This window comes from Penicillium robsamsonii (genome assembly GCF_028829455.1).
Source record: "Penicillium robsamsonii strain IBT 29466 chromosome Unknown utg000002l_segment0_segment0, whole genome shotgun sequence".
Taxonomy (NCBI): Eukaryota; Fungi; Ascomycota; class Eurotiomycetes; order Eurotiales; family Aspergillaceae; genus Penicillium; species Penicillium robsamsonii.
This window is the reverse complement of record NW_026643220.1, coordinates 2,976,987-2,993,424: the sequence shown is the minus strand read 5'-3', so window position 1 is coordinate 2,993,424 and position 16,438 is coordinate 2,976,987. Positions and strand designations below refer to the sequence as shown.

General features: G+C 47.2%; 4 protein-coding genes across 4 annotated transcripts; 2 read left to right on the top strand and 2 right to left on the bottom strand.

Annotated features, from left to right (window-relative positions):
* Nucleotides 1–1,117: 1,117 nt before the first annotated feature.
* Nucleotides 1,118–5,998, bottom strand: N7447_004386 (Ty1/Copia family ribonuclease HI; the record flags this gene model as incomplete). Its single annotated transcript, XM_057228661.1, has 3 exons — nt 1,118–4,093; nt 4,167–4,326; nt 4,419–5,998. The coding sequence occupies 3 exons, from the start codon at nt 5,996–5,998 to the stop codon at nt 1,118–1,120; spliced, it is 4,716 nt and encodes a 1,571-aa protein (XP_057088002.1).
* A 2,535-nt stretch (nt 5,999–8,533) lies between these two features.
* On the top strand, nt 8,534–10,240 carry N7447_004385 (uncharacterized protein; the record flags this gene model as incomplete). The annotated part of the gene is made up of 4 exons (XM_057228660.1): nt 8,534–8,768; nt 8,830–9,070; nt 9,137–9,768; nt 9,822–10,240. 4 exons carry the CDS (start codon nt 8,534–8,536, stop codon nt 10,238–10,240), a joined length of 1,527 nt encoding a protein of 508 aa, XP_057088001.1.
* Nucleotides 10,241–11,117: 877 nt separating this feature from the next.
* On the top strand, nt 11,118–13,711 carry N7447_004384 (Zinc finger C2H2; the record flags this gene model as incomplete). Its single annotated transcript, XM_057228659.1, has 6 exons — nt 11,118–11,350; nt 11,409–11,619; nt 11,667–11,978; nt 12,030–12,513; nt 12,564–13,191; nt 13,261–13,711. The coding sequence occupies 6 exons, from the start codon at nt 11,118–11,120 to the stop codon at nt 13,709–13,711; spliced, it is 2,319 nt and encodes a 772-aa protein (XP_057088000.1).
* Nucleotides 13,712–14,338: 627 nt separating this feature from the next.
* On the bottom strand, nt 14,339–15,762 carry N7447_004383 (ankyrin repeat domain-containing protein; the record flags this gene model as incomplete). Its single annotated transcript, XM_057228658.1, has 3 exons — nt 14,339–15,371; nt 15,428–15,651; nt 15,676–15,762. Coding segments are annotated over 3 exons (1,344 nt in total), but the record flags the coding sequence as incomplete, so codon positions are not given.
* Nucleotides 15,763–16,438: the final 676 nt, after the last annotated feature.

Here is a 16,438-nt window from a genome sequence, read left to right as displayed (position 1 = left end):
ATTTTCATCCCCAAAACGCCATTAAATCAAATAAACCAAAATCACCATGTATCTGGGTATCTATTGATTTTATGCCCTAATTTCCACCTTCTGTATATTTGGGTAAGACCCTAGTTCTTGCCTTTGGCTTTTGATGAACTACTAACTGTCGTTGACCAGGTACTAGAACAGAGCAAGGCGTCCTCTCTGACCTTCGCTGGCCCTGGGTTGCTCTCTCGGTGTTTACCACGAGCTAACTCAGGTTTCGATGAGTTTCAGGATCCAGGGAGCGCTTGCAGCTCGGATGAGAGCTTTCATGATGCTATTGAGAAAAACTCACTAGTTACGGAGCGTTTCGTTGCTGTAGAATAAGTCTTCTTCCGTTGCTCGATAAGATCTTATGCATATTGATGCGACTACTTGGCTCCCCAGCACAGTACAGGCTGGTATCCTACATCTGGCTCTTGATTCCAAGCAACCAGTCTTCATTTGGAAGGTAGAAAATAAGAGATTCCTTTAGAGAGGGCTCTGCTTATGGGAGAATCCTCTTGAGGGAATCAGTCACAATAGCGCCTGCTTAAGAGCATAGGCGATACAGAAGACTATACGTCATATGAACTGGCTCTTCGTGTTACATCTCTTCTAGTCTAATAACTCTAGGCCCAGACCAGTCCTGAGATGATCTAAAGGTGATCATATGGGTTGCGGCCGGCGGTTTAGCCGGACACTGTTCAGTGAGGACTGATTTAATTGGCAAATAAGCTTACTGTAAGAGTGGGCAGCTGCAGTGGCTTTTATTGGGCGACAATATAACAGCGCTACGGACGCTAGACACGTCGCTGAAGGCACAGCCAGGTGTGATCCCCTGCGGCTTGCAGGGCTTACGTAATTAATGCCTAAGGCAGAGAGGCACTGTCCACACAGGTGGTATTCCGTATTATAAGGGTCCAATCAATGGTATTCAAGTCTCTGTCTTTCTGTATCCACTATTCTGACAATTTATACTATCCTGATTACATAAGAAATATTACTGCATACTGGAGGATTAATAAATCCTCCGGTATTCCGGTATGCTGGTGCTGCATATACCAACACACCCCCTCAGCGGTCCCAGTATGGGATCGCTGTCTCTTCTCATCTAAACCAGCATATAGCTGATATCTACCATCCTCAGCATCCTGAGAAAATTCTCGTGCTTCTGCCGAGATAGCAGCTTCGTCAGTCCGTCGGCAACCATGCTCGCTGTCGCTACCCATCGCACGCGAATCCTTCCTTCCCGAACTTCTTGCCGAAGCCAGTGCCGATGAATATCCACGTGCCGAAGCTTCGTTTCAAACGCCGTGTCTTCGCTCGTCAATAATCCAATCGTCCTTTCGTTGTCGCAATCGATCGTCAGGTGGTGGGATGGAATAAAACCAAGGCTTTCGAGTAGTCGGCGCCACCATTGAACCTGCTTTCCGGCTTCAGATAGCCCGAGCAGCTCGGCTTCCGTGGTGGACGTCGTTACGGTCGGCTGTTTAGTCGCTTTCCAGTCGACCGGGCCTCCGTACGCCTGGCAAATATACCCTGCGGAGCTCTTCCTGTCCTGGTGGTCTCCGTACGAAGCATCGCTAGCGAACTGAATCGAGTCCATTTCGACCTCGGCACTGTACTCGATCGCGAGATTTCGCGTGGTATACAAATACGTAATGACTCTATCAGCAGCTCTCTGGTGTTCCGGTCCAGGATTTGTCAAAAATTGAGCTAATCGTGCGGTCGCTTTTACAGCGTCGGGTCGGGTGATCGTCGTCGCATACCCTGCGGATCCCACTTTCTTCTGGTATAATAGGATCTCCTGTGGGGTTGCGGCACCCGTGTAGGGAGTCAATTCTTCGATAGGCAGTGGTGTATAGACCGGTGGTCGGTCTATCAGATTGAATCGATTCGCGATGCTTGTCACATAGCTATCTTGGCATAGCCATAATTTCTTTTGTCTTCTATCTCGGAGTATCCGGATATTCAAAAACCATGCTGCTTCTCCATGATCTGTCAGTTCCCAGTGCGATTCCAGATCTCTTTCCAGCTGGTCAGCCTGCTTCTTGACGTCAGGATGACTAGCAATTAAGATATCATCCACGTAAAAGAAGACTAAAATTCCATCCCCAGTAAACACACAGGGATCCTCGGGTGCTTGCTTTAGTCCTAGCTTTCGTAGCACCTTCGAAGCTTCTTGCTGCCATAGTCTCGGCGAGATCCGTAGTCCGTACAGTGCTCGCCGTAACTTCCAGCACTTCCCTGGGATCTGAAATCCTTCTGGCATATGCGAGTACGTCTCTTGCTCCAGCTTGCTATTCAAGAACGCGGTAACAGCGTCCCGCTGTCGCAGATTCAGATCAAATGCGGCGACCAAAGCGAAGATCATCCTTGCGGTCCTTGCTGCTAGTGTCGCAGCTCTCTTTTCCTGGTACGTGATCGTTTCGAGGTCTCCACGTACGCAAATGCGGGCTTTGAACTTCACCAGGTATCCGTCCGCATCAAATTTGTAGGTAAAGACCCACATTAACGGCAGTATCTGTACTCCTCGGTCTCTTGGTTTCTCGATAACCTCAAACGTCTCTTTCTCGGCTAACGACCTTATTTCCTTCGCTGCTGCTGCGAGAAATCCTTGCTGAAAAGGGTGATTCAGGACCTCTTTCCAGTGTTTCGGGGGCGGTGGAAGGTCGTCTCGGTGACGACGGGTGTCTGGTTTCTCGGCGTATAAACCTGCCGCGAAAGCGTGTAGGAAGGCGGGCGGTTCTTCTCCTTCTGGAGCTATCTTGATCGTAGTCGCGTAGGCGTAATCGTCATCTCTTCGTGCTCTGCGCGTACGACTTCCTGTCAGTATGTTACTGACGTCTACACTGCTGTTGATTTCTCTGCTTGGTGCTAGCAATTCAGATTGTAGCTGTCTTTCTAGATCGTCCTCTTCACTTTCATTGGTCCGATCTTCTTCTTGCTGGGCCTGGTCTTCTATTAGATGATCATCCTGATCACCTATATCCACCCCCTGACCAGGGTCAGCGTCCGATTCGGGCTCGTGCGGAGGCGTATTCGGCAGCGGGGGTAGGTCCTCGGCCGGGAAAGCACCTGGCACTGCTTTCTGGGGTTCGCTTCTCTCTTGGATTTCACCTATCGCCATTCTCGGCGGTCCTATCGGGGTAGGCATGCTTGCCTGGGTACTCACCCCCTGAGGTGGGGTAGTATCTCTCACCTCCTGACTTAGGGTGGTGCGAATAGCCTCATTTTCTTTATCTTCGGGCCGAAAGGTCTCGTTATCTTCGTTTTCGTCTTCATCCCGCGGGGCTTCTGGTGGTGGGGGAGCTTGCTGCTCGCGATCTTCCTGGTCATCTTCCTCGCGAGTCCTTTCCAGTATCCCGACAGGTTCCCGACTCGCTAATTCACGGTTTACCAGTTCGGTAATCTCAGCGAGTGAGATCTCTTCTGGCTCCTTGGCTAGCGGCATAGGAATCGGCTGGAATTTCTCATAATCCGGTGTGTATTTACGAGATTCATCTATGATAGCATCCCTGATATGCCTCACTTTTCCTGAGTGTGGAAACCAGATCTGATAGATATTGGACGCCACGTATCCAACTAGGAATCCAACTTCTGCGCGAGGATTCATCTTATCTGACTTCACCTGGTGTTCAATTCGACAGTACGCTAAGCTTCCGTATAACCTCACTTTCGCGAGATTGATTCGGGGTGGAATCGCGCCCTTTAAGAACTCCTTCCGCACTTCCTCCCACGGTATGATCCACCGATTCTCGGAAGCAATGTACGTCGGGGTACGGTTCAGCATCCACACGGCGGCACCGGCGAAATAGGGCCATAATTCCTTCGGAAGCTTCCCTTCGAGCGCTAGCATCCGCATTCGGACGATTATCATGCCACCAGATCTCTCGGCGTATCCGTTCATTTCCGCGTGTGCTGGCGGGGTATGATAGATTAGGATACCGTCGCTCGTTAGACTGTATTCGGCCTTCTTGCCTGCTGAAAGCTCATTGTCGTAGTGAAATGCCTTGATAGGCAAATTCCACTGATTCTTAGCTAGTTCAACAAACTGGTTGATAGCTAACTGACACTCTGGTTTCATCTCGTGTGTCATCAGCCAGTGAAATCTAACTCCCTCGATATAGAAGTGAGAGATCCATCTATGCTTATTGTACGCTGGCGGTAGCTGTATCAGATCGAAATGAATCCTTCCGAATCGTCCAAACGTGCGTCCTATAGGCCGTCGAGAGATCTGTCTCGGTGCCCTCCCGATACAACACGTCGCGCACAGTGGTGCTTCTTCTCCTATCGGTACCGATCTCGATCCCGACGTCGCTGTCGGCGTTGTCAGCTTCTCTTCCTGGATATTGACACCGTCGACCATTGTAGCAAGCTTTGCTACCGTCTTCCGATCGATATGCGCGAACCTTCTATGCCAGAGCTCCACCGAAGCCTTCGATTCCTGCGTCTTGACTGACTTCCTCGGTGTCGATGCTGCTCTTTGCGGGGTAGCAGCGAATGCTTGCTGTGGGGGGAGCGCTTCGTCGGGCTGGTCAAAAATCCATAGATCAAATTGGTCCCATAATCGTACGCTAACGACCGGGTTCTTATTAGGGTCTCGGATACAGTTCGTCTCCTGGCACCACGTGCCACCCTTCTTCTTCAATTGCGCGTACGACACCAGGTTGGTGTGAAACGTCGGCGAATAGAGTGCGTCGCTTAACGTGATCTCCATTCGTCCCCTCTGGGGGTGCTTTCCTATCAAGCGGACCGTGCCTCGACCGAGTACTCGGGTAGATCCATCTCCCGTCTTCAATTCTATCGCGTCGGGCCGAAGGTTAATGAATAGGTCCTTGTTATTGCACACGTGCGCGCTCGATCCCGAATCGAGGATCCATCTATCTCGAAGCGACACCTCGCTAGCGGATAGGGCATGCTTCGTCATCGTAATAAAGCTGGTTAGGACATTGGCCGATTCAACCTTCGGCTCGGGCCGGTCGGCTTTCGGTTTAGCTCCTGCTATCGTCTTGTCCACCCACTTCTTCCATCCTGGATCCTTTGACAGTTGCTCATTTGCGCGGTCCACCTTTCTCTGGTCTATAGGCTTCCCTTCCGGGCGGATTGCTTCATTCACAGTCCAGCACGTACGCACAGAATGCTGTGGGTGCCTATCGCCGCAGGGACACCTCCGTTTCTCGTACGGGGTATCCGGCTTCGCTTCTTGATAACCTTGCCAGGTAGAGAATGCGCTTTTCGGGGCGTTTGTCGACGACACTGTCTTCACACCAATATCGTTGTTCATCGCACGGAAGGACTCGATAAGGACTCGAGTATCGACCGGCTTCCCATCAGCGACAATGTCCTGGTATTGTGCTTGCCACCACATTGGCAGTACGTCCTTTACTGCGTATACAAAGTCTCGATTCGGATTACTATCATCGATTCCAAGACTAATCGTCAATTCTCTCATCGAGTCCCACTTCTGGATCCATTGCTCGATATCTCCCGTTGGTCTTTGGGTAGAGAAATATCTCCATTTCATTCGAATCTCTTCTCGGTACGTGACCGTCTGGGCGAAACGGGATTTCAAATAGACCAGTCTCTCATAAGGCGTCTCCAGCGGTATAATAGCTAGATGGTGTACCGGGTCTAGGTATATCAAGATATACTCGTTGACATCGGCCAGTCCTTTCGCCTCGCTTTGCCATCGGGCATACTTGATTTTAAAAAGGTCCATCCGATCTCTCCAGGTTTTCTTTTCCTCTGCATCCCCCTCCTCGGGATACTCGGGGACTGTCGGTTCGGTAAGGAGGTCGGGCCGAATTGGTGGCTTCTCTATCGCGGTAGATACAGCAGCGATCTCAGCCATCACAGCTTCAGGGTCACACAGCTCCCATACACCTTTCTGCCTCGCGTACGACCTCACTCTCGTGAACCAGGTACGCCATTGCGTTTCATCCTTCAGTTTTTCGCCCTTCGTGGCGGAGAGAATCGATGCTGTCTCCATTGCTAGATACAATTCAGGGGTAGCTGGGAATAGCTCCACAATTGCTCTTTTCGGCAGCTTCAGGGGTTCAATCGTGCTGTGTTTCGACTACAGCAGGTTCATTCAGTGCGATCCGGGCTCATAACTGTCCACACAGGTGGTATTCCGTATTATAAGGGTCCAATCAATGGTATTCAAGTCTCTGTCTTTCTGTATCCACTATTCTGACAATTTATACTATCCTGATTACATAAGAAATATTACTGCATACTGGAGGATTAATAAATCCTCCGGTATTCCGGTATGCTGGTGCTGCATATACCAACAGGCACTTGCCAAGCAAGTGCTGGGTAACTATTCGCTAGAAAGTGTATTATGTAATTTTAGCATACTTGACCGTACTTAGAGATAGCCAATAACAACCATGCGATTCTCTTAGTATCTCATATGGCACGTACGAGACTCCCCTAGGGAAACAATATGAGGGTGCCCGGGTCAGCCGGGCGACGCTAGGCGCCGAAAGTGAGGCTCCGAGTGCGAAATAGACTCAATATCTTCAACCACATCGGCCTTGGGAGTTTGGTCAAACTAAATGTACGCTAGTTGCTCCCATTGCGGGTGGGGGGACTATTGTTTGAATCAACGGGAGGCATAGGGGCGTGTGAAGCTATCTGCATGGCAGAAGAAATGTGACCTAAACGGCAGGTATCCTCGTCTTTCCACTTTTTCTTGTTAAACTACACCTCATTGGAAAAGAGGTGGACGAAGACATCTGCCAAGAATAAAGAGTTCGTATACAACTACCCGCGGTTCAGGCACGGGCGGCTAGCCGCTCTATTCGGCTCTCATGGCACTCTGGCTAGATATTCAGCTTGCATAGCACGATGTACATTTACATATTCCGATCGAGAAAAAAGTAAGTGACCTGCTTTTTCCCTCCGCTTTATCTCCCTATCCTCGTTTTATAACCCCAATCTCGCTTTATCACAAGCAAAATGCGTACTAAGCATCCATAAACAAACGTTATGTAGTTAACTAGTTAGCTAATGTTATAACTAGTTAACTAGCTTTTGGGGAGTAACTTTAGTAATTACTGTTAGGCTACAAAGGGAGAGAGAAGCAGGAAGAAATCTCTGCTATTCAATCTATCAGCATCAGGGTCTTTATACCCTTCTAAACTAGCAAACAAACGTTCAGTCTGACAAACAATCCCCAGGACAGTCCAAAGACGGTCCGGGGACGATCTGGTCTCCAACAATTACAACGTACGGCGAGCAATAACAAAATACAGCAAGTACTACTACGAATGGAATCTGGTTACAGTCTAGTTTGACTTTCGACGAGTAGTCTAAGCCCTAGAAGTAGAAAAGTAAATCTCTAAGCTATGCCTATATCCCTAGATTTGTCAAATTACACCTGTATATTGCAGGCCATTACCTTGTCGGACATTAGAATATGTAGGACCTTTCTCGAATGGGTTATAAGAGCAATACAGCGACGAATTGAATAAAGGCATACAGTCGAGACGATTTAGGGATTTGTCATGAAATTTGCCACTAGTATAAAGATGGAAGAACTCAAAGTTAGTACCACGAGAAGGAATTTCTCGACTATGTACGGAGTATTTAGGGCTCGGGTCAAGGATCCGTGTTGCCAGGAAACCTTGGAACCAATCAAAATCAACAAAATACATGTATAGACGGACGCGCCGTGGATCCTACGAGCCTTCAGCCTCAGTAAATTCCTACCTATCACTTCTACAGCGATGGTCCATGCCCTACTACTTGAAACCACCATTCCAAGCACTCAAATAATCAACGGCTGCTAAGAATTGTAAATTTCAAGGGGGCAGATCTCCCCCACCCCCGCAGCCGACCGGAGCGGGACTAGGACGGGATGAGGGACTATGTACTCCGTACGGAGTAGACCCCTGGATAATATCAAATTCGAATCACAAGACGTGTCATCTTCGGATGCTGGACCTTGACTTCTTCCCGGAACCGAGGTACAACGTACCTTTAGGCTATATCTCCTGGCTTGGCATATACGTACTTTGCTGAAAATCATGGATTATCTTACGCAGTCAATGCTGCTACCAGAAGTCGGCAAGTGCAACTGCCGGAATATGATGGAGCTTCCAGCGCCAAGCCAATATGTAAAAGTCTATTCCTTCTATATTGTAGACTTCGAGCCTTTTACTCCGTACACATTCCAGATATACACATACATTATTAAATCATTTTTTCTTTCTTTATCACTGGTTACATGCAGTATTCATTCACCTTGTAAACTTAATAGTACAATACTTATCGCTAATATTTCCCCTAATTAACAGAGTCTGGGGTAGATCCGTCGGGGGGTGGGGGGCACTGAAACTTCTTCACTCCAAATTGACCGTATTTAGATAGTCTGGGAACTTTTATTTTCCCTCATTTTAGTATAAATAACTACCCCGCGGTGACCCCAGCTTTTTTTATTCTAGGGCGAATATCCTACCTGACTTCTCCATATCACTTCTTCCACACGATAAGATAGTGTTTGCCTGGCATTTTCGCTATGGCCAATGCCTCCCCGGTCGCGTCCTTAGTGGATGAAAAGGCTGTGGTGAATTATGAAGATGTGATGGATATCGCTGCCGGAAGAGGCATTGCTGCCACAGATGATCATGGCCAGGCCATTGTGGAATTCGATAAGGCTGCTGAGTCGAGGTTGCGTCTAAAGATCGACCTATACATCATTCCCACGGTGGCATTAATGTATCTGTTTTGTTTTATCGATCGGGCAAACATAGGTGCGTATATTGCCTATCATTATTTTCTCATGACTCTAACTAATCATTATTGTTGAAATAGGAAATGCTAAGCTGGCTGGCTTCGAAGATGACCTCGGACTCGAAGGGCTTGATTACAACACCGTGCTGTCAATCTTCTTTATCTCATATATCGTCTTTGAGATCCCGAGCAATCTCATGTGTAAATGGATCGGGCCGGGGTGGTGGCTGCCAGGCATTGAAGTCGGGTTTGGCATTTGTTCCGTCGCGACAGCATTTGTCAACAATATTCATGAGGCGTCTGCTGTTCGCTTTCTTTTAGGGTAAGTAGATGATCGCCTGATGATTTTCAGATGAGTACCTTGCGAATACCGCTGACTCTTTGCTAGTCTATTTGAGGCAGGATTGTTGCCTGGAATCGCATATTATCTTTCGCGATGGTATCGACGGAGTGAACTTGCCTTCCGTCTATCACTATACATAGTTATGGCTCCACTAGCCGGCGCATTTGGTGGCCTTCTAGCTTCTGGTATTCTGAAGCTAGATAGCTTCGGCTCTCTCTCGAGCTGGCGAATGATTTTCGCGATTGAAGGCATTATTACTATCTGTATTGGTGTTGTTTCATTCTTCACCCTAACCGATAGGCCGGAGACGGCGCTATGGCTCTCACAAGAAGAGAAGGATCTAGCCGTTGCCCGTGTTAAGTCTGAGCGTGTGGCGACAACCGAGCTTCTGGACAAATTCGATACGACTAAAATGATGCGTGGCATCTTTAGTCCAACCACGATTGTCATGGCTTTCATCTATATGTTGAATAATATCACCATTCAAGGTCTCGGAATGTTTGCACCCACTATTATCAAAACTATCTATCCCGATGAAGGGGTGATATCCCAGCAACTACATACGGTTCCCCCGTATATTGTCGGTGCATTCTTTACGTTATTGTTCCCATTCCTCAGCTGGCGCTTCGACAACCGACTGTTCTTCTGTGTTATAGGCCCACCGCTAATGATAATTGGTAAATATTCCCTCTATTATAGTCTCTGAGCAAGAGCTGACTATAGTGGCTAGGCTATGCCATGTTCCTTGCTTCCGAAGACCCCATGGTACGATACGGTGCGACTTTCCTTATCAGTAGTGGGTCGTTCTCGTTAGGGGCTTTCTGCGCAGCGCATGTCTCTGCCAACGTCGTGTCGGATACCGCGCGGTCGTCGGCGATTGGCGCAATGGTCATGCTTGGCAATATCGGCGGACTTATTAGCACCTGGTCCTTCCTACCCTTCGATGCCCCTAACTATCATATCGGGAATGGCCTCAACTTGGCGACTTCTAGTGTGTCCCTCATTCTAGCCGTTGGCATGTGGGTCTATATGGTCTGGGACAACAAGCGACGTGATCAAGTGGATATTGCAGCTGCTTTAAGAGGACTTTCGCAGCTGCAGATTCAGGACCTTGACTGGCGTCATCCTGGCTTCCGTTGGCGACCTTAGGTTCAAGTTCTCTCGTTGGTGTTGAGTTGTCGTCTTCGTCTTAGGTGAGTGAAAACTGCGACAGCACCCTAGTCTCGATCATGGAACCGATAGGAAGAGAGAGGAGTGTGTCCCTAGGTCTACTATGTAGTAAATGATGATAAAGTTTATCCTCAATTTTATTATATGAATGACTAGTGATTGTGAGTTCAAAAGTATACATAATTTCACCATTGAGGATGTAGCTTGAAGTTAACGCAATGAGTGGCCGGCTCCTACTAGGTTATATATCCGCTCTTGATTCCCCGGTCGCATTCAGATATCCCCCATTTTTTTTCAAGCCTAGATACGGCAAGGTCCATGAGCGTATAGGTTCCGATTTTGACAATTATTGGCTATCTTCCTGACGATTTCTTCTCAGGGTATACAGCTTGGTTACAATCATGAAGAAAGGTTATGGTAAGCATATGTTGGAATTCTCTCTTACATGGGAGAGACAGCTAAATAAGATAGAGCTCGACTCACCGGTAGAAACTGGAACTAGTAATACTAGATAGCTATGATCAAAGGAACACGCCTGTGAGAAATAAATTAGTACGAGAAGGGAAAGACACGTCAATGGTCCAGCGCGTGTAAGGTAAAGAATAGTGATTCAGGGCATTCAGGTGAATTGGCCGCAGGGGCTGAAGTAGGTAGGGGAGAGCGAAAAACAATAAAAACAATAAATACAAACAAAAAACATACAACAGCTATTGTATGACCGTGGTCACCTAGCGCCCACGGTTCGGGCATGGGCGGCTCGCCGCTCTATTCAGGGCACTCAGGGCGGATATTCACCCACCTGAATATTCTTCACTCGAATATTCAGCCCGTACAGCAAAAGGTACATTTCGACAACATGACCGAAAGCTATAAGTACCCTTCTTTTTCTCTCCGCTTTCATCTCTCCAGCCTCGCTTTCTCACTCCAACCTCGCTTTGTCACGTGCAAGATGCGTACCAAGTATGACCCAACGTTGAAATATACGGCCAATATTGTGGATTTCGGGGAGCATAGCAACAATGAAATCCAGCGGGCAGTTCTGCCACGAACAGAATCTGGTTACAGAAACACGTTACTTATTTTCGATAAGTGAGTGTCAGCCCTACGAGTAGAGAAGCAAATCACTGAATTATGCCTATATCACTAGATTTGTCAAATTACATCCACAAGCCGTCATTCCGCCGGACATCAGAACATGCAGGGCTTTTTTTGAGTGGGTTGCAAAAGAAATGGACGGTCGGATCGAAGAAAGGCCTACGGTCGAGACGATTCAGGGATTTTTCAGGCAATTTACCACGGGGATGAAGAGAGAAAGAAACTTCGAATTCCCACCAGCCACTAGGACTACAATCAATGAGGTCTGTACCAGCGTCTTTACAAATAAATCAGGGCTAATGCTAGATAGTATATCGTGAGAGAACTAAGGACCAAGATCCCTCTCTCAACTAAGCAAATGAATAAAGATGGTGGTGTATCCCCAAATGATTTGACCATCTTGATGACTCAATTATGGTGTCGAGACCACCATGAGTATCGTGGAAACCCTGCCGATCGTGCCAGAGTTCAGCTGAGTGCCGCAATGCTCCTGTATTGCTTTACCTCTGCACGCACAGGGGAGGTTCACGAATCAACTGCTCGGAGACACGGAGCCCGGGAGATCGGGGAGGACAGCGAGGATGTTATATTGGAGGCCCGCGTGATGGCTGCCTGCTATAAGGTGTGTTTAGAGAAGGAAAGAGAAACCAATGCTTGAAGCTGACTACATTAGCATTTCGAACTGACTATCGAGAGTGTGGATGGTATAACAATGCTTGTCCTCACCTACGAGCGCGAATTTGTCAAAGGATATTGGCGAAAGACAAAATGGGAAATTCCTAAGCACGCATTCTACGAAGTATACGCTGAGGAAGTGCCTATATTTCTAAACATTTTGACATTCTTTTTACCAATGGCCACCGCAGATAAAGCTTTCAGAGATTACGGCTCAGTGAGCGAGATCCTAGATGCTGTCGACATGCATGAGAAAGTCGGTCCTTCAGAGAATAAGATCCTTGAGGTGATTCATGTCCGGCAAGATATGAGAGATCTGCCGGTTTTTCGCCAATATCTTGAGCATAATGTGGACAATTTCAAAGGCCATGCCAGGGGAGCGGATTCCTTCGGTAAGGCCTTGGTCAATCTAGGCCATAGAAGTGGCTACACGCTGAATATTACTGTTCGGGCGTGTCGAAGATGGGCTTTACAGCAAGCAGGTACGTATTCATCAAACTATAGGCTTATAGGCTAGCTAATGATAAAATAGACAAGACATATTCCGAGTCTGCAAGAATGAAGTTCGCTGGGCAAACTAACCGGAACACATACGGAAAGTCATACGCGCATCCTCTTAGTGAGGTTGATGGGCCAGCAAACTACCTCGGAATTGCCAGCCGACAAGAACATATCCAGAATCGTCGGGGAATGGGTCTTTACCGCAATTCCTATTTATCGCAGCTCCTTCCTGCGAAAGCTGAGTATGAATTTCTTGCCCGAGAAGATGTTTATGGTCTTGACCAAAGCATGGCAAATTTGAGTTTGCTGCTCTCAGACGCCACGCCGGAAGAAAAACACAAAATCCAACTCAAACAAAAGGCCGTCTATAGGGAGAAACGGAGCCTTTATAATGAAGAGCTCCGAAAGGTCCAGGCACTATCAGGGAGACAGCATGGAAGTATTTACACTGAAACCATGTTCCACTATAGGAGAAAGGTAATGCCTCACAGAGACCTTTTGGCTAGCACATTGCCTTGTAATCTCAGCCTCCGGAGTTTAGGTGGAAGAAGAACAATGCAGGCGTTAGAGTCCCTCTGCAGCGAGACAGATACGGTTTCATATCGCGATAGCCTCAGCCCCCTAGGCCAGGCCTGTCTCTGTGGAAGGTCAATTGAAGAGTATGTCGTGCTAAAAATGGGAAGATATGATTTTCTTATTACTAACTTGAATAGATTCAAGGATCACAGAAAATGGTTACATCTCTACCGTTGCTACTCAGGGCATTACAGAACCACGCACGGATTTGCGGAAATGTGCTTTGAATGCGACCTATGGTTTACCAATAAATCAGAATGGGAGGACCATTGCCAGGAGCATCTTGATAATCCCGGCGATTTGCTCCGATGTGATCCTATGACCTTTCGGAACGCACCTATAAAGCCAGGGCTATGTCCATTTTGCTTAGGTGCCAAGGGAGAAAAACCGTCAAAGAGAATGTTGCAATTCGTCCTCTCACCACCAAAATGGCACTCCCATATTGAAGATCACTTGAAAGAACTTAAACTTGATTTAGACTGCAAGCATCCAGCCTGCTCTACAAGCTTTAAAAGCCTGGAGGAGCTTACCTACCATCTCGTTGACACGCATTGTTGGCGCCCTAGGCGGCAATCGCCCAAGAAACGAAAGTGGGCAGACTAAATTTTGATACAAACAACTTTTCTTCACGCTCCGCACTACCTGATTAAATGCTGTTTTGCCTTAGCAATATAAATTTTACGTGTTAGAGCTGATTGATTGCCACTAATTTAGACGTAGCATAGCACCCTCCATACCCATTCCCATATCCCCAACCCCCTCATCACCTGGATCGATTTCATCCAGTGCCACTTCGAATGGCACTGAATCGGCCCAAGTCCGGCTGCGAATAGCGTTGATAATAGGACTAGGGTGTATTTTCTCCATATTTGAGTTCTTCTGAGTGACAGCTAAAGGACGTACGAGGGTAGACGACTTTTCCAGCAGTACAGTCAAGTGAATAAATTGAGATGAACTGTCCTCGCCTTTGTATCCTTTCAGTTATGGTAATATGTAATGAGACTAAGGATGAACTAATTCATTCAATTACATAGTAGCGCTACAGGAATTCCCGAAATCAGAGTACACTATTCAATCGTCTCTCGAACAATATTCTCCAAACATGGCCCATGCAGTACTTGGATGCAAAATTAGCGGGCAAATCTGACGTTAGGAGATTCCGAAAACTGAAAATCTAACACGACTCTGTGCTAATATTTGCGTATTGCGGTGCTTGCCATTGTATCTATCCTAGGCACCTTGATCCAGTAGCATTTGCACCACCTTTTTGTCGCCTCCAGTTGATGCAGCTTGAAGTGCATTGCCAAAGGCTCCACCCTGGGCGTTCACATCGGCACCTTGATCTAGTAGCATTTGGACCACCTCTTTGTGGCCTCCATATGATGCAGCTTGAAGTGCATTGCCATAGGCTCCAACCTGGGCGTTCACTATGTTTGATAGACCAGAAGTCTTCTCATAAGTCGCTAGGATATTCCTTAAAATGGATTCTAGCCCCAAAAAGGATGCGTAGTATATTGGGAATGTTGTTTTATCCTCCACGCGTCTTTCAAAGTTGACGTTTCTATTCCATGAAAGGTCAATCTCATGTAACCTGGCCCAAGTCACGAACGAATTTGCCTCGTTTTGGAAAACTCTCAGTAGCAGTTTTTCAGCTTTCAACTTTCCTTCTTGGGACATTTGATAGTACTGATACCAATGCATAGCCGCGAAGTGAGCAAGTGGGAAATCTCGAATCTTCGTCTTATCTAAGATGCCATCAGAAAGCGTTGGGTGTAAAAGATAGGCAAGGCAGATTTGCGCCAGTTCTGTGTTTGCAGATCCACTATTAATAGCGAATCCTTCCGCTCTCTGATTTCTGATACGATCTGATTGAAGATACTCTTGGACAGAGAAATGAGCGATGCGAGCGATCGAGATCATTTGTCCATCATCATTGTCGGTTTCCACTACCTCTACAAGTCCAAGGCAGATATTAACAAGATCATCTTGCCCATAGGATCGGCCCTCACGATCGAGATACGGTGATTCACCAAGTTCGACCGCATGAGCGTCGATCAACTCACTAACAGTGAGGGGTCGGATAGCGAAACTAAGGACACTCAATATACGTCGTACATCCTCAACATATGTTTCATCAATGTCACAAAGCATGCGTTCATAGGTTTCATCTAGATCGCGAGGCAAGCTGTGTAGGTATTTGTTAAGTTGGTTTCGGTTACGCGCTCGTCGAAAAGAGTTAAGCTGACATTCCACGTATCTGAAGCTATATATAACTAGTGTTAGAACATTAAAATAAGACTAATATGACGGAATGCTTACACTCCCTGCGCACCCTGCGTTAATTTGGTTTGGATCTCGCTATGTCGCACTTTCCACCTCTGGAGCTTGGTATCATTTTCCAGCTGATAAGAGACGAAATTAAAGATATCTTTGTCAATTCCGGAATTCTTCATTAATAGATCATAGTCATGAGAGGGTTTTAATGATCGTCGGATGTCAAGCTGGTCCCGGCTTATTACTAAGAGATGAACACTAGGTAAGCGCTAGTCCCGTATCACCTATATCACTCTTAAAACATCCTCTCTGCCATTATCTCGGGGGCATTCATCTAGTGCATCGAGTAGGATATAGCCGTCCAGGAACCGTTCAAGAAATCTTCGAAGTGTTTATAGTAGCACTTGCACTGAAGGAGTGGATGACTGGGACAGTATGTGTAGTTACTCTAGTTCCTTTTGGTCGTCTTGGAACTGCACCGATAGTTATAATAATAATGTACGACCTAGAATAATGTACGACCTAGCCCCTTCGAAGCATGAGCTTATACACGACATGCTCCGTAGCGGGGAACTATCTATGTCGCAGATGGCAAAGGCTGCTGGCTGCACTAAGCGTACCATCCTACGAATCTCTTCCAATATTCGGACATTTGGTAGCATCAAAGCACCGGCCAATAAAGGTGGTAGACCACGAAGCATCAGTCCAGTTATGCTGGAAGCCCTTTGTGACCACCTACTCGAAAAGCCTAGCCTATACCTTGATGAGATGGCACTTTTTCTGTGGGATGAGTTTGATATCCAAGCGACGAAGTCCAGCATCAGTCGCGCTCTTGCATCAAAACGCTGGTCAAAAAAGACCGCCCGGGTCAAGGCTAAAGAGCGTAATCACGACCTCCGCGATGAATACTCCCACTTTATCTCGGATTTTAGATCGTACCACCTTGTGTATGTGGATGAATCTGGGAGTGACACCAGTTCAAGTGTCCAAATTCCATCGAGATCAGCGATATCAGATACTACCTGCATATGCTCAAGATGGCATAGTGTTCTCTCG